Consider the following 21,888-nt stretch of genomic DNA (forward strand, 5'->3'; position numbering starts at 1 on the left):
AGGGAATCCTCCCAGCAGCAAAGCTGTTTGGTTGGGGTGATCTTGCCGTGTTTAATGCGCTGAGCAACAGGAATGTGCCTTTTGCTGGTTTGCTCCCCAAGGAGAGGCTGCCGGAGCTCGTTAATGTGGGGCTGCCAATTGCCCCCCAGGTTCTGGGCTGACGTGGTCAACCCAGCAGCGAGCAGAAAGCAGAGGGAGGCTCCTCTCTCGGGCACGGTGCTGGCTGTTGGGGTTCAGGTGTCCGGGAGCACCTCGATGCCTTCAGCGCTGCTGCCTCCCGCCTGGGGGTCCTGCAAAACCAGAGGGGATTTTGGCTGGGCTGGGGGGGTGGATCCCACCCCCCACAACCCCGTGGGTCTCCAGCAGTGGGGCCAGCTCCTGCGTGTGGGGTGAGGGTGGCTTCCCAACCATCCCCACTGCCTCACATCCCATGGGGAGGGAGAGAAGGAGGCAGCCTGCCTCCCAGGAGCCATCCTCCTCCATCCTCCCTCGGCCCTCAGCTCTGTTCTCTCTCAAGAGTGCCTGGGAGAAGAGAAACCTGGCTGTAAATTAGGCTTTTTCAATGCGAGATGTGCTCTCCCCCACCTCGCACAGCGCTGTTATTTCGTCTCCCAGCTGCCAAACTCCCGGGAATTAATCCCAGCCGGCGCTGACAGAGTTTACATTCAGCGCTGCTCAGATAAACCATATCAGCCGGCGCAGCTGAAGAGGAGCCGAGTGCGGAAGGAAAGGCCGATTTCTGCTCAGTGTCAGCCCCACCGAGGTGGGATGATTATTTCCTGCCTTCTTATTTCCCCTGAGGGGTTTTCTCTGAGCGAGGAGCCACCCAAAACCTCGCAGGGGTGAGAGTGGCCATAAGGCGGTTGATGCAGCAAAGCCTGGAGCTCCAGGCTGTTATCTCCATGCAGATAACGGAGAAGAAGGAGGGATGTGTCCTTCAAACTGGTGGGAGCCTGCAGGCTCAGTCTCCTGAGGTTTCTCGCCCTGTGCCACCCAGCACACAAGGGAGGACTTCTCATTCTCAGCTCCCATGGGCTGGGTTTTAATAAGTACTTGTTATTGCATATTCTCTTTTCTTTAATCTCCTCCTTGCAGATGTATTTCTCTGTCCCTGGAAGTGACCTCCTGGCTCTACCCCTGGCTGTCACTGGGTGCCAGCGGGATATACCTCCTGGAAAGCAGCATCCCCAGACTGTGACACTGGGAAGCAAGCTGGGTTTAGCCCCCTGTGGTAACAGGGAAGCAGGAGGTTATGAGCCCATCACCTGGGTGCCTGGGCCAGTTTTCCAGTGCACCGCAAGCCTCATCGTCCCGCTCTGTCTCCTTTTCCATCATCACTTGTGGAGGTCTGATATGTCTATGGGGTCCAGGTTACGGCATGATCATCACAGCCACCCCAAGGGGATAGGATCTGGAGGTAAATATTAGCACAAAGCGAAGAGCAGTGTACATATTTTCACCCTGCAAGGTAATGCTGAAATTCCCAGCTCCTTTTCAACACGCTGTTGGAAATAGTAGCCCCATGTCAGCTCCCTCTGGCCACTGCTGGTTCTGGCCAGTCTCAGCCCAGCATGCAAAGGTCTAAGAACTTCAAGTCCCCACCGCAAGCTCTCCATTCCTGAGCCAGTCAGTCCTTTTGTTCGTGGTTTCCGAGCCAATGTTTCCCATATGGAGCGTAGCAGTGTGCGGGCTTTGCTGAACCGTTTGCTTCCGCCTGGAAGTGTATACAGGATGTGGCACAGACGTCAAGGATGGCTTATTACGAGCATTATCAGCACCAAGCAATGTCCCCCCACCCCCCCAAGAAAAAGATGCAGCCAGAGAAGATAGATTGAACCAGGCAGTTATTCCTCTCCTCACTTGGTCTGGCCTTTGGTTCCCTTTTCCATGGCCGTGGCTGGTTGGGCTTGGTTTTTCTAAACTGTAGGGGAAGAAATATGCTCCCCTTGCATGGGCCCCCCAGCCCTTGTAGCTTGGGAACCCTAGAATAGCTCAAATGACTGTCCATGCAAAAGCTACTCCACCATGTGCAAGGCTGGAGAACGTCAACATTGCCCTAAGCCCAACAGCAGACAAGCCAGCATCAGGCTCTCCAAGACCCTGGGCAGCCTCCAACGCACCCATCTCTGTCCTCCTTCTTCTTAGACCCCACTAAGCACACCCCTCAGGCTCAGACCAGGGTCCTAAGCTGGGATTGAACCCCTTAAAATTGCTTGTAACAGGGTGCTCGTGGTTTCTACCACCTCAGTGGGATGAGCTTTCCCCTCTCTGAAAGCCCGTTCTGACTTCTGCTGATGTACTTGCCAACAGCAGAGAGGAGCACAATAAAAAGAACTGCTCTGATTTCTTTTTCAAGCCTTGCATCCCATGAATATGGGGCTTACAGGACCATGGCACGCATCTGTCTGTCTGTCCATCTGCCAACAGCTCTGGGATGGTTGGCCAGCGCCAACGAAACTTGACAGAGGTCTCAAATATGTCACGGGCCTGTTTCACAAAGGAAGGAACTGGAAAGACCAGCAGAGGGAAACCATGATATGACCCAACCATGCTGGGACTCATCCACTGCAATGTGATTCTTCCCAGTGTGGTGAACCGGAGGAGCTGTGTAGGTCAGAGCCATGGAAAGCTTGGCTTCTGCTGCTTAAGGAGCTGTTTGTTGTTTTTAAACACTGGGAACTATCTCACAGTCCTTGGAGGCCATGGTTGCTGCACCTTGTGGCCATCACCACCGCAGGTTTCACATCCAGCTCTGCCCCACTGCCTCTCACAGTGGAGAGGAGCTTTCATCTCAGGGCCTGCCCAGATTCACGTGCTCTGGAGGCTGCGAGTCAGGCTTAGGACACCCATCAGATAAAGTGTCCGACCAGTCCTGTACAACTCATCCTCTCTGCATGCATTTTGGGCTGGTCTCACTAGTAAAGGCATGGGAACAGCTTCTGACTCAGGAAGAGCCCCAGAGGTTTGCACAACATACCTGGAAGCCAAACAGAGAGCCTGGAGGAGGAGCAGATCTTCCCCTTCTCATTGGAACCTATTATTAAGATGCCTGTGTCCACCCCAACCACCGCTGGCCCAGGAGAGCAGCGAAGGGCACGTCCCCTCGATTTATAGTTGCTTTCCAGTCACAAAGCTCCCTCTCCAGTGCCCCAGAGTGAGCAGGAACCCATAGAGCTGTCTGGCCACGGGGCAGCCCCCAACATTGCCCAGCATCCCCCCACCAGAAAGAAACCAAGAAGAGCTGGAGGGGTTTCATTGATTTATCCACTGAAGATATAAGTTTCAGTTTAATAACACCATTCTGTCTGGTTACAAACATACTAAAAACCTACAAAAAGAAAGAACAAGTTACACCCATCGTACACGAAACGGCATGTATAAAACCACGGAAGCGCCGAGAAACACGTACATGAACAGTATCCGCAGCATTACAGGAAAGACACGGAGTTACATCAGACCACGCCGGCTCATGTCTGTGGGTCACGGTGGGACTGGTTAAGACATACTAACAATTAGAGACAACTTCACCTATGGAAAATAATTAGTGTCGCAGTCTGTTAAATAGGTCAGACCCAGGCGGGTAGGTTTATTACTCCCTTTCTGATAAGTTGGTCCAAGGTTAGCTCATGGGTTTCCCCTCCACCCATCTCTCTGGCATCACCGATGCTGGCCCCGAGCAATCCTCGCACTGACATCAGCGCACCAGGGCGGTTTCCCTACAGCAAGGGGCAGGGAAGGCTGAGCTCTGGTGCCAGAGGACAGCCAGCCAAAATCTGGTCCCCACTGAGGTCACTGGGCATGTCCCCAGAGAGCAGGGAGGCGCTGGGATCCCCTTTACTGGGGCAAACTGGAACAAACTGGCAGAGATGCAAGAGGAAACCTCCAGGAGAGTCTGTGGCTCGGCTGCCTCAGGGATTTGTCTCACTGGAAGAGAAGATGAGGGTGGTGGCACAAGGTCCTTAAGGATTCCAGGTCTGAAGGGCTCTGGTGGCATTGGGATGTCTCTCTACCTGGCCAGGTGTATATAGAGCTAGACCTGCCATGAGGATTTGCCATAGGGATGGGGGGACAGCGTGGATGGGATCTGTGCCCCATCCCAACATGATGCTTCCCATTCCCTCCAGCACTGAGCTCCCTCTGACAAAACACGGCATCAAGCTTGGGGGACACACAAATACGAGCTGGTTGATATGAGCAGGTGTCCCCAAAGAGCCAGGGTGATGTGCTTGGGGGAGATCCTGCCCTAGGGACACCAAATCCACCACCCAAATGCAGCTGCTGGCAAGGGGCACAAAGACTTTCCCACCTGGGTCATGGTCCAAGCCCAGCCCTGATCCTAATGCAGATGCACTGGTTGAGCCAGGGGTTGCATCCTGCCCCAGTTACAGGGGCGACAGCTCTGAGCTGAGCTTGGCTGGCTTGCACAGGGGCGACTGCAACAGCATGAGCATCAGAGATGAGCAGAAGCAGCTAGCAGCATCCCTGGGGAAGATAAATGGGGCTGGGGGACATGGGGGTGCCCCCCAGGGAAGAGGAGAGACTAGCCAGTCCCCAGCACATGCCAGTGCCACACCTCGAGTCCCAGCTTCTCAGTCATGAATTTGGAAGGGGAATCACTTTGAAAGTCGGTCCCTACCTACCACCGCCAAGGAACATGAAGCTGAGTCCCAAGTGCACGTGGCCAGTGCCCTCATCTCAACCCAAGCACGTTGAGAGGTGAAGTGTAGTGCCCCAGCGAGCAGGGCCTGAAGGAAAAGGAGATCAAGGGGGTCCCCAGGTGGCTGCAGCAGGTTCTGGGGGGCTGGCAGTAACAAGGAGCAGCTGTGCAAGCATGTGCATGCATGTGTGCTGGGGAGCCGCGCTCCAAGCCAGGACCCAGCCTCCCTTTCTGCTCTTCCACAAAGCATTTATCAGCCCTGTCACTCTGGAATGGTATTTTTTCCTTTTTCTGTTCATGTTCATCTCTCCCCAGATGAGAATCTTCCCCAAATTAAGCAATGCCTGCTCTGCGGCGTGCGGCAAAGAGGGGGCGTTTGCTTTATCTCCATCTCTTCCCCTCACGAGCTTTGCCCCAGCCACCCTCTCTGCTTCATCTTACTTCCTACAGAGCTGGTAAAAATAAACATGTTTTTGTTTGCATATATTTGACCAGCCTGTAATTTGGCTGATGGGGGGTGCTTCTCAAGGGACAGCAGCTGTACACATCTGGATTTGCTTTAGAGAAATGTGCCTGGAGAAAACCCCAAGCCCAGCACACACACACACGTGGGTGCATGAGGCCATGGGCCAGTTTTTTTTCTCCAGGGATGCAAAAGAAAAAAAAAAGGAAGAAGAAACCAAACCCCATTTAAAGATGAGGTGGGGGGAACCTCACTACCGCTCCCCCAAAACCAAGGCACTCGGGTAGGTTGGGCATCAACATGAGGACTTTCCAGCCATCCCAAAATCACGTCCCTGCTGGCTGCGACCGAGCCCAGTTTGTGTTGTGGGAAGGGAGAGGAAGGGCTTGCACTGCAAAAATAAAAATTCCCACCTGGAGAACATTAACATCAAAGGTTAATGCGCTGAACTTTGTCTAAAGATGAAACATCCCTGTACAGAAACAGCCCTGGCCCAGCATCCGCAGAGCATGGGGAGTATGTGAACTCATCAAAACTATGCGGCGCTGGCCTCGAGGTTTTGGCAGGAAGCGGTGGAGCTGCTCGTGCGAGAGTCCACGATGCACCCAAAAAATCTAACAGTCTTGCTGCAAGCAGTCGATCTCTAATCTCGTACTGGAGTAAAGTCAAGGACTGAACAGGTCTTTTCTCATCTGCGTGGCCCTGACCCTGGCCAGCAGCCGATGTTTGAATGATGCCTCTGTCGGAAGCGCAGGGGATGAGCACCTGCTTGGGCACCAAGACATGAGCCAGAGGCACCAGCTGCTGGCACTTGGTGGGGCACAGGCTGAGTTCGGGGTGCACTGCTGCGGAACCGTGGCCCACAACACCAGGAAAGCAGCATCACTTGTCACCCCCTGCCTGTCCCTTCCTTTTACAAACCCTCTGACCCTGCACACTGCCATGCCGAGGACAGCCGTGCCCTGAGCAGGTATTTACACCCAAATCTCTGTGTGTGCCCGGGACACTGGGAATATGGAGCATCTCCCGCACGAGGACAGGCTGAAAGTGCTTGGGTTCAGACTGGAGAAGGCTCTGGGGAGACCTTAGAGCAGCTTCCAGTGCTGAAAGGGGCTCCAGGAAAGCTGGGAAGGGGCTCTTGATCAGGGAGGGCAGGGATAGGATGAGGGGAAAGGGTTTAAGCTGAAAGGGGGGAGATTTAGAGGAGATCTTGGAAAGAAGTTTTTACCTCTGAGGGTGGGAAGGCCCTGGCCCAGGTTGCCCAGAGCAGGGGTGGCTGCCCCATCCCTGGAGGGGTTCAAGACCAGGTTGGATGGGGCTTGGAGCCCCTGATCCAGTGGGAGGTGTCCCTGCCCATGGCAGGGGGTGGAAATGGATGGGCTTTGAGGTCCCTTCCAACCCAAGACGTTCTATGATTCTTTGACATGCCATTGTTCCTGGCCACACTGCTCCTCTCCACCTGTTTTATTGCAGGACATAGGAAGGAAGGACGGACCTACAAGGCCAGAGAGAGTGGCTGAAGCGACATTAGTTGAGTCCCGTGGCTATTTTGCAGCTAACCCTGTTGGAGGGATCTGCAGGAAGGTGAGGGAATGCTGGGGAACGCAGCCAAGAGGTTTACAGCCCTCCCCAAATCCCCATTAACCCAGAAATAGTGCACCAGGCGCAGAGGAACAGGAGAAGATACCTCCTTACTGCTATTTTGAACAGTCAACCCCCAGGGTCACCAAAGGCATGGACCGTGCCAGTATCTTGGTGTGAGTGATGGAAGGAGCAAGAGCCATACAGGCTCCTACGGATCCCAAGCAGAAACTCGCTGTTACAGCCAGCAGAGGAAAGGGGAAAAAACCCACTGAGAGATTGTCTGGGAGCAGGCACCCACCGCTGGCCACCCCAGCGATGCCAGGACAGAGGAGCCCCTTGGCACGGAAGCAAACGTCAGAAACTGGAGAAAAAAAAAGAAAGCTATTCCCTGGGGCTGATGAAAAGCACAGGTGAACTGGCTGTGGGAGAGCAAAGCAGGGGGGGTTTCTGCTGGCTGCTCCATAGGAGGGGGGTCTGCCCTAGCTGGTGTCCAGCAGGGGCTTCCCAGAAAGCTGCCAGATCCCCAGGGCAGCGTTGGATCAAGGAAATCTCAGAAGGGACCCTCACTGCCTGTAATGCCAGAGCCCTAAAAATAACAGGGACATTTAGGGAAATAGAGGGATGTCAAAGCAGTAGAGCACACCTGCTGCTCCATCCCCAGCCCCTTACCAGTCAGTCCTCAGAGCATCTTATGAATCCAAGCACACGTCTGCAGGGGGCAAGAGGGCCACTCCTCCTGCTTTTTTGTAACTGGAGGGGAAACTGAGGCAGAAACCAAGCAGATTCACCCACAGCTCCGGGAGGAGTTGGTGTTGGAGGCAGGATGAGTGCTGCTAGCCCTGCAGCCACATCTCATTTTGGGAGGGGGAGAGCCCTTTGCCAGGCACAGGCAGGAGCACCGCCGGCCCTGAGGAGAGACACAGCTCCTGCATGGGTTGATTTCTACCAGGCACTTTATTTGAAGGAGCCCAGTTTCACCAAGAGGGCAGGAACATGCTCTATATTACAAGGGATTTATTAATTTTAACGGGGCCAGGGACCTTTCTCCACATCTAGGAATCTCTCCTGCTACGTCCACTTCATCTTTTCCCCTGCCTGACTATAGCCTAACCCCGGTTCTCGCTGAGCAGGGCAGACCCAACCTACATCCCTGCTGGCTGCCAGACAGACAGACCTACACACACCAGGGCAACGGCACAACCTGTGCCACCCAAGCCCATCCTCACGCACGTCCTTGTTGCCCGTGGGAGCTGAAGGGAGATGGGTGGGCTCACCACCTCCCTGCATCTGGCACAGGGATCCCACCTACTCAGCACGCGCCAAGCCACAAGGGGAGGTAACCCAAAGGTGTCCCCCACCCTCCTCTCTCTCTCAAGCTGGGGGAGAACATCTTTTCCATCTCCTTGCTCACTCCAGCCCCAGCAGGGTCTGCAACAGCCAGCCAAGGAGAGGGGCTGTGGATAATAGGGGAGGCAAGGGCTGCTGCCGGACCACGGTGCAGGGTGATGAGCAGCCAAGAGTGACTCTGGCCACAGCCATCAGCCCCACCAGCCTGCCAGGAGCTGAGAAAGTGCAAAGCAAAGCTGCTTTGGTTCCCATAAGCATTGCACCCCATAAAGCAAGGAGCTACGTCTACCTGGGGGCTTATGCGTGGAAAACGGATCGTGGCATTTGTCGGTGAACAGGGCTGTGCACCGCTGCTGGGCAGCAGAGCTTGAGCAAGGGACTTTGAGATAACACAGCCAAGGTGCAGGATTTGGGAGGCGGTGAGGGACAAGCCAGGACAGTAGGATGGAGCCAACAACCAATGCTCTCCCCTCATGCTCTGCATCTCCTTTCAGCATCCCCTGCAACTGCTTCACTCTGACCTACCCACACCCTTCGTGGTTCTATTTTTGGGGTTTTTTTGGCTTATTTAGTTTGTTTTTAAATCCTATAGAGATCAAATTGTGAGTTGGCAGCTAACAGAGCTGGCCCTACCAGGCTCCCCAGACTGAGCGAAGATCGTGAGAAGAGACCAGAGTGAAGTCCTGGGGTGAGCAAAGCCCTCCCTGCCCCTCGCCCAGCCCCGCAGGCCGCTCACAGGGTGGCAGTGGGATACTGCGCCCAGCCCACCTCCTTGTACGCCGCCGTCACGTGGGTGTAGATGAGGGTCCTCATCTTGGTCCAAGCTCCGTGCGCCTCTGGTGTAAAGTCATTGGCGTATTCTTCAGCAATGACCTCCAGCATGACGCCGGTGAGTTTCTGGAGGGAGGCAGCAAGGGGTTAATGAACTCTCCAGGGAGCAGCTAACAGGGAATTTAGCTTTTTCCTAAAAAAAGCCAGTTTAATCCTGTTGTCAACTTCTGGGAATGAATCATAGAATCACCAGGTTGGAAAAGACCCACCAGATCATCAAGTCCAACCATTCCTATCAAACACTAAACCATGTCCCTCAGCGCCTTGTCCCTTAAACCCCTCCAGGGAAGGTGACTCAACCCCCTCCCTGGGCAGCCTGTTCCAGTACCCAATGACCCTTTCTGTGAAAAATTTTTTCCTAATGTCCAGCCTGACCCTCCCCTGGTGGAGCTTGAGGCCATTCCCTCTCGTCCTGTCCCCTGTCACTTGGGAGAAGAGCCCAGCTCCCTCCTCTCCACAACCTCCTTTCAGGTAGTTGCAGAGAGCAATGAGGTCTCCCCTCAGCTTCCTCTTCTCCAGGCTAAACAACCCCAGGAATGATCACGCTCAGTGGGACAGACGGACGTTCAGGTCTGTCAACACCCCAGGAAACCAGCCTGATGGGGCAGGGGGAGCCCGAGACCTAGGCACGCTGGGGTGCAGCTTGCAGGGTTCAAGCGTCTTCAGAATTGTTGTGTCCCTTCTATCATAGAATCACCAGGTTGGAAAAGACCCATCAGATCATTGAGCCCAACCATTCCTATCAAATACTAACCAATGCCCCTCAGCACCTCTTCCACCCGTCCCTTAAACACCTCCAGGGAAGGGGACTCAACCACCTATCATACTTGATTTCTAAAAGACGAGATATTCAGCCACCACCCCGCTGCCGGGGCTGCATCTGTGCAGGCAGGGACGTTTCCCTGGTCAAGGGGAGGTACTTGGTGCTGTAGCGTTGGCTGCACTTGGGAATGGTGGTCTACAGGGGACAGCATCGCAGTGGGACACTGCAGCCATGTGAGGAGCAGCCCTCCAACCAGCTAACCTCCTCTGGTGAGCACAGGCAGCACCAGCTCCCTTTCTCCTGCCCTCTTCCTAATTCCTAAAGCATCCCAGAGATCGATTTGCTCCTATCCTTTACCTTAAAGTAGATGGGCTCCACTTTGTGCTTGAGAGCATGAGCTTTGCCCACCAGTGCCAGGACAGAGGAGACCTTTTCGGAGTCGTTGAGGTTCTCCACCACAGTGTTAATGGCACCCATGACCCGCCGAGCGTGCTTACGCAGTTGCAAGCTCCTCTCCATCTCCAGCGGGTCCTCCATGTGCTTGAACTGGCTGAAGTACTGCTTGGCCGATGGGAAGTTGACAAAAAACCTTCAAGAAAGGAGAGACACAAAATATCATCAGGAAGGCGAGAGCAGGCTGAGAGGTTAAAGAAAAGCGTGGGGTGGTGGAGATGCAGGAAACCACCCTCTTGCATCTAACACAGCCAGGGCTGGTATTCATCATTGAATTCCCTGGGAACAGTGGCATTCAGCTCCCTAAAAATCAGCAAGTTAATACCTTTCTTTCCAACCTTCCCTATATGCTACAAGGGCACCACAGCTGGTAATAACAAGGCAGAGGCAAGTCCCTTGCTACCCAGACACTCCAGTTCAGGCATGACAGATGCTGTATATGTGCTCACACACTTCAAAACATCATGTCCCATCTCAGAGAGCTGGAAATGAGCATGGAAACCTCTCTTTATCCCAGCCAGCCTCCCCCTGCCCCTCTTTTCCAGCCCCACAGCATCTTCTGGAGTGGTGGGGCAAGGAAGCCCTTCACTTTCACAGATCAGCCCCTTCAGAGCCTCCAACAAGAGCCCAGCCCTGTGCTTAATGGGAACCAATTGCCCCAGCATGGGGATGCCCCCAACACCCAACCAGTCCCTCTGCACAGCTGAGGATGCACTTTTCTGTGGGATTAAATCAACCCCAATGAAATGCAGCTGAAGCAAATGAAGCTACAGTTGCAGCTGATGTGCTGAACTCCCAGGTGACAGAGTGCAGGGACGGGGCCACCGAGAGCAGCCCCCTCCACACCAGGATTGTAGCTGGTGGCTCTCAGCAGCTGGGGCTCACACTCGAGTCTTGTTAACCACCCCCTTCCACCCCAATTTACAAGGGAGGGAACCATGGCAGCATTTGCTCTCCACTTTCACCCAGCTCCCTCCATTCTCCTGGTCCCCTCTTCGCCTCAATGGTAGCCGGTGAAGGATGCTCTGGAGACACCAGGATCTGAGGGCTCTCCGCCAGAGAGAGTCTCCTCAGCTCCAGCCAGATAACTGGCTCCCTCCTCGCCTCTCCTAGGCTACCGTAACCCCCTCCTCAAGCAACATCTCAAACCACGTGAACCCGTCCCACCCTTTTTCCTCACCACCCCAACCTCCCTCCAGGATCAGGCAAGACCTCTTCCCACCTCACCACTCCACAGATGACAGCAATATTGAGTACCAGACTCATTTACCACTGTGTTATCCTTCTTCCCCCCCCACCCCTCACTTTCTTCCCCCGCTCTGTTGGCTTGTGAAAGCTTGGGGGCATTGCCAAGGAAGCAGCATGAAGCAGCGCCTGGAGTGCACCACCGCTTCTGTCGCTTCCCCGCGGCATCTGGGATTCATCAGATGGCCCAAAATAGGTTTTGGAGGTGTGAAGAGCATGCAGTGGAAAGGGTGGGGGAGGAAGGAAGGTGGAGACAAGGTGTTACTTCTAAAACTCAGGGAGGACCTGTGACAAAACTCCGCTTGTTATTGTGCAGCCTTCTCTCTGGCAGAGCTCCTCCAGACACATCTGGTCCCTGTTGGAAGAAATCGTTCCCAGGCCCGGCTGCCTTTGGCTCCTGTTGCCACAGAGATGTTCACTCTGTACCCTTCAGCTCAGCGCGGCCAGAGAGGCCATCGGAGCGAAGGGTGGTCAGGGATGGACACTGGTCCCCTGCTGTGGGATGCAGCCAGCCAGGGCCACACAGATAGCACCACTGCTAGGATACAAGACATCTATCCTGAGAATTTCCCAACAGGACAAATGTTCTTCTGCGTTTTAATAGGACTATTTCTTTCCATCTGGCCCTAGCGTCCTTCTCCCCCCAACCCATCCCTTCCCACCTCTGCAGAAGCTGCTGCAGCCCCCGAGCCTGCAGATCCAGCCAGCACTTGAGATCAATGTCCTCCAGGGAACAACAAAAAAACACCCGGCTGAGAGCGGAGCTAAGGGTTTTACCATTCCTGCTAGTGCATCTTTTTGTCCCTCATGCTCTGTCTCATGTCCCTCCTGGCACTGGGAGCAGGACCTGCTGCCCACAGGCTCCCCCGACACAGGGGACGGAGGCTGCCAGCCAGTCAACGTGCACCTAAGACACTGAATCCCAAACCATTGGAAGCTCCCTCAAAAGTCTTTGATCTCAGCTCAGAGGTGTGTTGTGAAGATCCAGCGAATGAGCTGAGAAAGGTTGCAGCAAAGGGGAACTGACCCCTGCATCACCAGGAATCACAGCATCCCCCTGTCAAAGGGAGGGTGCAAAGGACCTGCTGGGGCTGATGCCCTTCAGGAGCAGGAGCAGAAATCTCACACGTCTTCCACGGAATCACCTTTGCCTCTCTGCTGTTTTCAGCCGGCTACGCCAGGAGCAAAGATTGATTAAACCCCCAGAATTCCCCAGCCTGGGCAAGCCCAGGCCAGTGAGGGATCGAGATATGTGGTTTCCACATTTCCCCACTTTGCAGACCCTCAAGGTGGGAGCTGAACCCAGCAGCTTCCCCAAAGGGCCTGCAAGAGGGACATAAACCCAGCAAAGCCCCAGCTTGCATGCTCGACTCTACCCACTGTCTTGCCCCCTTTCCTTGATGGAGAACTGGATCACGGGAGCCCAAACCATCTTTGCTTCCAGTTGAAAAGCAAAGCCAGACAGACACCTGCAGGGACCTCTCGGCAGCCACTGCCTCTGCAGGGCTGGGGAAAGGCAGGCGCCTGCAGCAAGAACTGGCCTGGAGCAAATATTTGAGCTGTCAAGCTGAGAAAAAGAGGGAATGAGGCAGGCTCAGTGGTAGTTGTTAATAAACAGAGAAGATTAATTTAACACAAAGGTTAAATATAACCAGGGGAAAGAAAGAAAAAGGAAGAAATAAAGTAACTCAAACAATAGCGAATTAGAGGAGGTGTCAGCCGGGGATTTTCCATCTACAGAACATTTTTCAAGAGTTCAAACATCTCAGGCTCTGGAATTTTGTTGACTTATTACGTGCGTGTATGGTTTGGGCTCTTTTTCTTCATCGGGGTCATTAAAAAGATGATATTTACCATTGCATATCACATAGAATGATGATTGATAGAAACCAGATGCCTGCATACCGATCTCATTAAATTTCTTTTTAAGCGAATCCATTCTGCACCCGCTAATTTGTACTCTGCAAGCTACATCTGGATCCAACGGACAGGATGTCAGGATTGCTTTACCTCTCTCTTTTGCCCTTTTAACAACTTTAAGGACACAACCATTCCAGCAGCAGAGCCAAAGGAAATAATTAAGGTGCAAAACCATTGCAGTCATGGAGATGCTGTTTTCTGTTCAGGAGGAGAGACATGACTTCTCCTCCCACCTCCTCATCTTTTTCCTTCTGCTCCGACCCTGCAGAGCAAAGCCCACATGGAGGGGAGCTTCAAGCCTAGCCACCTCCCTCCTTTCCCAGCTGGAAAGAGAAAAGAAGCTGCTCGCTTGGTCCCTCCGAGAGCCTAAACCTTTGAAGTTTCACTTACCCTGTTTGCAGACTGCAGGGAAAAAACATTAGCGAGCCCTCGAAGCTGTTGGGAGGCTTCAGCTGAACCCCCCAGCCAGCACTTTTGCTAGATTTCCCTACCAATTCTTTCATGTTTTCTCTCACCTCATCCCTCTACGTGGGAGAAACTCTCTCTAGCGCAGCCTGGAGTCTTTCCGTGTCCCTTTGCAAACCTCTCCTTCCAATTCCTTTCTGCTTGGGTGCCTACAAAGCAGCTGATAATGGGTAGGCAGGTGGTGTGTGGTGCTGCTATTTATTATGCTGAGGGCTGTCTCACCGTTTTGCCTGCATCTTCCCCCTGCTCCTCTCAGGCACCTGTAGTTTATCATCTTATTTTCCAGGCTGGGGCAGGGGTGCTGGGTGCTGCCTGTGTTCACAGCTCCGAGACCAAGGTGAGAAAGGTCTCCGCTGGGTCGATGCCACCACCCAGCATGACAGAAAAAGGCAAATGGTTGAGTCACCGTCCCTGGAGGTGTTTAAGGGATGGGTGGATGAGGTGCTGAGGGACATGGTTTAGTGATTGATGGCAATGGTTGGACTTGATGATCCGGTGGGTCCTTTCCAACCTGGTGATTCTGTGATTCTAAATATAATTGGAGTAAGAAAAGGATGGTGCCTGCTTGCCCCTGCAGCCAAGTACGTTTGGGCACAAGCTAGCAACTCCCAGGGACACGTCCTGCTCACTCATGTGAGCACAACTTAATCCTCATTGCTGCTGCCTTCCCCTACCACCTATGCGAATTCAGTCCAAAGCCTCTTGCCTGGGTAGAATCTTTCAGCTAGGGGTAAGGACAGCTTTCATCAGATGAACGAATTAACAGTGCCAAAGAGGCTTTCCCACATGCCTCCACCTTCCCACAGCCCTTGCAATCCCCTTTGCACAGTGCCTTCATCCACAGCGTTATCCTCATCCTCCACACGTGTCCCTGCCCCTCTCCACTGCCAAACCACTGTCCCTGCCCGTGTCCCTGCCCCCTCCACCCAGGCACCAGCGTCTCCCCCTGCACCAGGCGCCCGTCCTACAGCTCTGCTGAGCAGAGCAGGGTGGCCCAGCAGGGTCCAGGGGGGATAGGATACAATGAGGTGCTGAGGGACATGGTTTAGTGATTGATAGGAATGGTTGGACTCGATGACCCAGTGGGTCTTTTCCAACCTAGTGATTCTGTGATGCTAAAACGTAACTCTCGCCTCCGAGGCAGATGCACGGTGAGGATGGAGCTTGTTGGAGCCCAGCGCGTGTCCCCAAACAACAGGGACAGCAAAGGGGTTTGGCGATGGAAGGCAGCCTCCAGCTGGGCAGAGAAAGGGTAACCCAGATTCAGAAGGAATGTGGACCCTGCGCTGGGACCTGCCATCCATCCAGCAAAATTAGGAACTTGACTTTTGCTGGCGGTCATCACTCTCTCCTCTCTAATGCTCCTGTGCTGATTTCCAGCAGCCCTGGCTGGGTGTTACCAGCTCCACCGGCCGCTCGCCCCCGACGCCGCGCTCTAGCAGGATTGCCAGCCAGCACTCCCCGTTCCCAGCCGCGCTCAGCGCCTGCCAGCCCAGCGAGGTCTATCCTGGCATCTCCTTGCCTTTAATAAACGCTGAAACTCCCAGATGGGCGCTCGCTGAGCCGCATTTGGAGGTCTCACAGAACCACTAGGTTCCGCTGCTGCAGCCTCATTAATGGAGCCAGCCAGCAAAGTGAAGACTTGGTCCTCGTCTCCTGCTCCGGAGGAGGGATTTTCAAGGCTGGTACTGACACATCCTCACCCATAGCCAGGGAAACCACCCGGGGCAGCGTTTACCCCCATCATGCCTTTGCTTTCCTTGGCTGGGGCTGCCCTTGCATTGCTTGGGGCTGGAAAGATTTCACTTGATGCGCTGACAGCTGCAAGCGGGGACATAGGAAAGGCTCTTCCTAGGTCACCCCATGAGCTACCAGCAGCCCCGAGGCTGTGGCTGGTGTGGGATGTGCCAGAGGGATCCCCGCGCAGTCACCTTGGCCATGAAACAGCCCAAAGGTGCTGAAATCAAAGACGCAGCAGTATGACAAGGGGCTATTTCTAGACAGAGCTTCTTAAACCCCCGCTCACCTCCTTCACCACTCGTGGAGAAGGCTGTTGTTTTGAGAACGTTCCTTGTGCACGTCCTCATCAGCAGAGCAGAGCCCTGCAGCTCTCGGGCTCTCCTTGTCTCCAGCGAAACATCTCTCCAGCTCAACCACAATGATTCACAAGCGTGTGACACGCTGTGGGACGGGGCCACCACCGCACAGAGGGTCGGTCTTTCCATTGGGCCCTTTTCAAAGTGAGAGATCACAGCAGGGGGACATTTCTGAGCTGCTTTTTATGATGGCAGTTGATCTTAAAGGTCTTTTCCAACCTAAGTGATTCTACGAAATTCACCTGTCAGCAGCCAGGAATGGAGCCCTCCCCAAGGGACACCTCCACAGAGCACACGGTGGCTTTGAGGTGGCTGCAAAGTCATTTCTTTAAATGCCATTTTGGGTGGATTTGACCCATTTTTTTTTAATTTTTGATTCAGCCAGAAAAAAATAAGAGAGATTTGTGCAAAGCCAGAGTCATTACTCAGGCTCTTTGCTATTTTAACCTAAAACTTACAATTACGTCTCGCATCCAAGGAGTGCTTTTATATGTCAAAGCTCTTAGCAAACTGTCTGGATCCAGGTGTGCTAGCGCAGAGTGAGCAGCTGTCAAAATCCAAGGGCCTGATTCTGCATTAGCAATCCTTTCATCTCCCCTCCTACACCTCCTGAGAGGGAAAGAGCACATCAGGAGTGATGGAGACGGTAATGATGTTGGAAATTTGGAAAGCAGATGGGTCTGGAGTGGAGATGGAGGGAATGGAGATGGAGAAACCCCTTGGATGTGGCAGAGCTGGGTGGGTTGCGTTGCCTGCGCTTGGCACAGAATTAACATCTGGTGTGGATTTGCCTGGGAGCTAATAGAAAATACCCCCGGGTTTCATCCCTTGATGGGATCCGTGAAGTTTTGTGGTCCTACATCTGCGACTGCAGTATGTGTGTGTGGGAGTGGGGATGAATGCATGTGGCGGTCAGGACAGGCTGTGGTTTTAGAGCAGGGTTTAGTGATGTCTGTGAAGGAGTGATGTCCCCAAGCCCCCGCAGGGGCTCATCCCTGCCTGCCCTGGAGCTCTCGGCCCCTTCGTGCTGCGGAGGGTGGCAGTGGGAGGACGGAGCTGCCTGGGTGCTTGCATCCTCTGGCACAGCCTGGGCTGTTGTTGAGGATTTAAGAGAAAGGAGGATGCTTGGGGAGCGACGGCTGCTTTCTGGAAGGGCCCCTGCACTGCGCAGTGAGGGCTGATGCAGGTGCCAGAGCTGCCCTGCTCCCCTCGCAGGAGGGGTGTTTATCAGAAACGACCGAGTCCTGAATTACAGATGGGGAAACTGAGGCACAGCAACGAGCCTTGGGAACGCAGAGAGGCTAGGGATGGCCAGCCATGCTGATCAACACGCCTGCTTGGGAGAGACCCAGCCGGAACACACGGCCCTAGATGTGCAGGGTGAGGGTCCAGCTCCAGCTCCAGCAAGGGTTAAGGCAGCTGCTGCCAGATGGAGCTTGCAGAGGCCCCTGGGTTCTGGTGGAGGAAGATGAGCGTGGCGAGGAGACTGCGCTTCCTCTGGCTCAAGGCTCCCCCACCGTGGAAATTGTCAATTAGGGACATAGTTTTAACCGCACAGCACAGATTCCCAGGATCTGGTGGCTGCTCAGCCAGAAGTCCCTATTATTCGTGTTTGTGTTCCCTGGGAGCCCAGAGGTCCCGCGAGAACGGGACCCCACCGTGCTGCTGGCAGGACTGCAGGGGTTGGCTCTGGCTTCAAGCAGCATCCGTGGGGTCTGGGAAGATGATGCCTAGCTCTGTGCCTCAGTTTCCCCATCTGCAAGGCATGGAAAGGCTTGGGGTAGTGAAGGAGGTTGCCGAGCAGGGGCTTGAAGGAGGATCAGAGGGAGCTGGACTGGGTTCCTGCAGGAACCATCTCTGCCTTTTGGGTTGGCATCGCTGCCCTCGGGGCGTGGGATCAGGCCTCAGATTGGTTTCGACCCTTGCTGTCCAGAGGTTCTGCAAACACCAGCCCTTCCCATGTGGGAAAAAGTCATTCCGTGCCCTGAGCAGCTCTGAAGGGATGGAGAGGGGCCAGAGCAGGACAGCACGGGGAGACCCTCTGCTACCAGACACGGGCAGCTCCCCTGTCACAACCCCAGCAACAGAAACATGTTGGCTAACAGGTTCCCTGGCTTTCACGGCTCTGCCATGGGAGCTGCAACAAAGGGGGGCCCTTCCACCTCCCCAGCCAGTCTCGTGCACCTCCCTTTCTGCCTCAGTTTCCCTCGCGAGGTGGCGAGCGGCACCGGTGCTGGCAGAGCAGGGATGCTGGCTGGGGCATCTCTCATTCCCCGGCCCGTTGCGGGTGCTCACACCCCCAGAAGCGTGCGGGGCAGGTCTACAGCTCGCACGGCGCCAGCAGCCGCCCACCACCCAGCCCCGACCTCTGGAGCTGCTGAATCATGTCTTGGGAAGCGGCTGCCGCCCGCGCCGCGCGGGCTCCCAGCGGCCTCCACGCGTGACCCACTTCTCCCGGCGGCTGATGCCAGCTGGGAAACGCAGCCCGGAGAGCGGCGGCTGCCCGCGCCCGCAACTTTGACCAGGGCTGCCCTGCTCTCACCGGGCACGCGCTTCCCCACGGAGCTCACGGGGAGCTCACAGAGGGAGCAGAGCTCGAGGCAGCAGCGCGAAGTCCTCTCTGGGGATGGAGTTTGCTGCTGGGGGGAAGCACCGGAGTCATGGCACGAGGAGACAGGCGGGTGTTCCGCTCCAGCTGGTGCTGCTGGAGGGGATGGTGGCTGTCCCAAATGGCACTGCCATCACCAGGAAGATGCATTGAAAGTCCAGACCCTCACCTTAGCCATCCTGGGGAAGCTCTGGCTGAAGGAGTGAGTAGTGGGCTTCACTGGGATGTGCCAGGGCACGTGCCGTGGCTGAACATGTATAGGCTCCCAAAGAGCCCGGGGCCACCCTAGGTGACAGCTTTGTTCTGCCCTACTGGCATAGCAAGGAAAAAAACTCTTCACCACGGTGCCATAATTCTCCATGGGAGAAAAACTGGACCAGAAACTTGTACTGGGAAAGTTTGCATTGGGACCAGAGCTCAGCCACAAGGTCCTCACCACTGCACATGGCTGCCCCTCGTCCCCCACCCTGCTCCGAGCCCCGTGACTGCGCACGGGGACACCAAAAGCAATGAGCTACCCTGGACAAATCCTCCATGACATTTCCACAAGTCGCTTGGTGCGGCTGCGCTTGTGGATGGGGCCACAGCGTGACCTGGGCACCAGGCTAGGAGCTGGCCGGGCACGGCTGCTGGCCAAGCCCTGTGCCAGAGGCCATGGGGTGGGGAGAAGGGGGATTTTGCATCCCCCCAGACCTCTACCATGTGCAGGCTTCAAACCCAGCCCAGGAGGGTTTGGCGTCCCCAGCCATGGGTCTGTTACACCTCCAGACCACCCTGGCTGGCCACATAGAGCATGGGGCCGGGGAGGAATGGGCTCAGCTGTTAGCTGGCTTTAAGAGAAGGAAATGCTTGAGGAGGTGGAGAGGGAGCTCAAAGGTCATTTTGGATTCTCTGTGGAGAGGTCTTGATAAGAAATTCCCATTGCAGTGCTGGCAGCAAACCTGGAAGGGGATTGGCTCTGCTCACCAGCACGTCCAGGGGACCTTTGCTCTCTGCAGATCGCGTGGGCTGGGAGCATTAGCTCTCTGCCTCTTGGAAAACTTTTGTGTGGTTATTAATAACCAGTGCATGCATCCAAGGGGTCCTCTGAGCACCCAGAGTCCCCAGCTGCAAGAACAAAGTGGGAAGGACACAAGCCTGTCTCCCGTGTGGGTGCCTGGGGTTGGGTCCAGGTGGGAGGTTGACCAGGGCGATCCCTGCGTTGCTGCTCCCCAGGGTGGGCAGCGCGAGCTTTGTGTCTCCTGAGAGCATCTTCACTGGTTCCCAACAGTCTATGTGGGCATCTCTCTTGCCCCTCTCCCCACCTCGCCATGCCCATCCTCCTCTCCCCTTTTAAATAAGGAACACGGCCAGCACCCTACTGACACCCCAAACTCCCAGCACCCCCATGGGGTTCCCCCTCGGCGCTTTCTCAGGGTACCCAGACCAGGGTCGCTCTCCCAAACAACTCAAAAGCACCCACCTGCCTCTGTCCCCCACCTCCTGAGCATCTCCCTGCTTCTGTTTCAGCCGCACGCATACAGCCCTTGCCACCTGCCCGTCTCTGCCGCCCAGTCCCATGCTGCCGGGTGATGCCCTGCACCCCTCTTCCGGGGTCCCTGTCCCCCTGTCACCCCCTCCCCTCCCTGTGCCCCTCGAACCCCCTTTCTGTGACCAACTTCAGCTCTCTCCTTCCTGCCGACGCTGCCGCCGGAGGGACAGATGGTGCCCTCGGAGACACACCTGCTTGGGTTTTATCTTGGCTCTCAACTTGCATTATTTCACCCGCCAGCCTGCCACGTCCCGATGCCATCCGCACGCAGCTCGCTGGGGGGGGAACACGAAAAATACCCCCAACCCACCCGAGCCCGGTGCCACTCTCCCCCTCCTCCGCCACCCTCCCAGCTCCATCCGCGGGCTAAGGTGACCTTTGCGATGGAAGCAGCTTCCCCCAAAGAGGCTCCCCCCACTCTCACCACTGCAGCCACCCTGCTCCAAGGTGTGGAAATCAGAGGAGTGCTGAGAAACCCTCCCTGCTCCCAGGCAGCGAATGCACCCAGCCAGCCCCCCACTCGCTGTCATTCATTTCGCTTCGGTTATATATATTGTTCTGCCTCTTCCTCAGCTATAAAGAGATTTAGTTGGCTTCGCTGCTTCCTTTTTTTGTTTCGTTTTTTGGTTTGTTTTTAAATACCTGATGAGTATGGAGACCCCAACGTCCTCGCAGTTTGCATATACTCTGCTCCATGTCTCTTGAATAACCTTTTTCTCTGCGTCTGAAATCTCTTCACTTCTTTCCCATCTCTCAATCTCCATTTCTCCCTGGACTTTCTCCATGAAAAACAGCCGGCACGATCCTCCGGGAAGCCAGGAGGAGATGAAGAGAGATGTGCGTGAGCGGGTATATCCTGCGAGGAGAGACAAGGTGTTTGCTCAGCGGCCGTGCGGGTGCTGGCGGCTCTGCCGACGTGTGGATGTCTATGTGTGTGTGTGCGAGGCTGCCTGCCGGCGTGTTTATATATGTAATTTAAAAAAATATCCTGGAGGTATGATGCATGCGGTTAGATTTCAGCTCTCCTAGAGCTGTCCGTGGCTGTAGTTAGCTTCAGCTCGGCTCGGATGCGTGTGGCTGACTGATGGGGAACTGCCTAAAAGTAAAATATTCAAAGGCATCGCAAGACCAGCCTCTTAACCAACGTGTGAACGTGAGCTCACTTTCTCCCTCTCTCCTCCTCTTTCTCTCCCACTCCTCCCTCCTTCCCCTTTTTTTTTTTTTCCCCCCTGAAAGGGAGGGATGAGGGAGATGTTCTGGGCAACATCAGGACAGTGCTGGGGGGGGTGTTAGGGCTGGAAGTTTTTTTCCAGCCCTTGTAAACAGCTCAGAGGAAATTCAGGATCCGAAGTGTTGAGTTAAAGTTATCCCAACCGCTGGCTGCGCTGAGCTCTGCCTCGGCTCCCCCCATCGCGTTCCCTCATTTTGCAGGCGGTTGTTGTGTGTAGAAGGACGGACTCTTGCTTGCCTCCAATTCTTGGGCTGCACGGAGGGTTGGGGTGAGAGCGGGGCACAAGGCACCCCCCACCACGAGCATCTCTCTGCCACCTGAAGGAGATCGTGCTCCATCCCTCAGGGACTTTTGTAATGAGAATTTGCTCTCCTTTCCTGTGACAGGACCCAATTGTGAAGGGATCCAGAGTTGAGGCATTCACGGCATGCATATATTATTATTCTGTGATTGCATCGCTCCTGGTGGCATCTTGGTAGGGGCGAGAAGCGCAGGAACACCCCCATGCCAGGCTTCCCATTGCCTTCGTGTGTGAGCTTTTGGGTTGATTTTTACTTGAATGCTGTTTCCAGCTCCCTGACAATCCAGCATATCAAACCCACAGCAGTCCATCTGCACAGAGAGAAGGAGGATACTATAGAGCCTTGTAATAACTGACAATCCCCCAGAGGGGGATCAGAGACAAGAGAAGCAG

General features: G+C 54.9%; 1 protein-coding gene across 5 annotated transcripts; it reads right to left on the reverse strand.

The window, feature by feature from the left end:
* Nucleotides 1-49: 49 nt before the first annotated feature.
* Nucleotides 50-21,174, reverse strand: CYGB (cytoglobin). Of its 5 annotated transcripts, none has more exons than XM_069872370.1 (5): nucleotides 20,606-21,174; nucleotides 10,003-10,234; nucleotides 8,820-8,948; nucleotides 3,222-3,328; nucleotides 50-290 (listed from the first exon to the last, which is right to left on the reverse strand). In XM_069872370.1, exons 1-5 carry the CDS (start codon nucleotides 20,746-20,748, stop codon nucleotides 167-169), a joined length of 735 nt encoding a protein of 244 aa, XP_069728471.1. In that variant the 5' UTR covers nucleotides 20,749-21,174; the 3' UTR covers nucleotides 50-166. The 5 variants fall into 5 exon arrangements, with proteins under 5 accessions (XP_069728471.1, XP_069728472.1, XP_069728475.1 ...); XM_069872371.1 differs by lacking the exon at nucleotides 50-290 and adding an exon at nucleotides 2,329-2,507 and having other exon boundaries at nucleotides 20,606-21,170; XM_069872374.1 differs by lacking the exons at nucleotides 50-290; nucleotides 3,222-3,328 and adding an exon at nucleotides 2,335-2,507 and having other exon boundaries at nucleotides 20,606-21,164.
* Between the last annotated feature and the right edge of the window lie 714 nt (nucleotides 21,175-21,888).

The sequence above is a fragment of the Phaenicophaeus curvirostris genome, chromosome 19 (assembly GCF_032191515.1).
Source record: "Phaenicophaeus curvirostris isolate KB17595 chromosome 19, BPBGC_Pcur_1.0, whole genome shotgun sequence".
Lineage (NCBI taxonomy): Eukaryota > Metazoa > Chordata > Aves > Cuculiformes > Cuculidae > Phaenicophaeus > Phaenicophaeus curvirostris.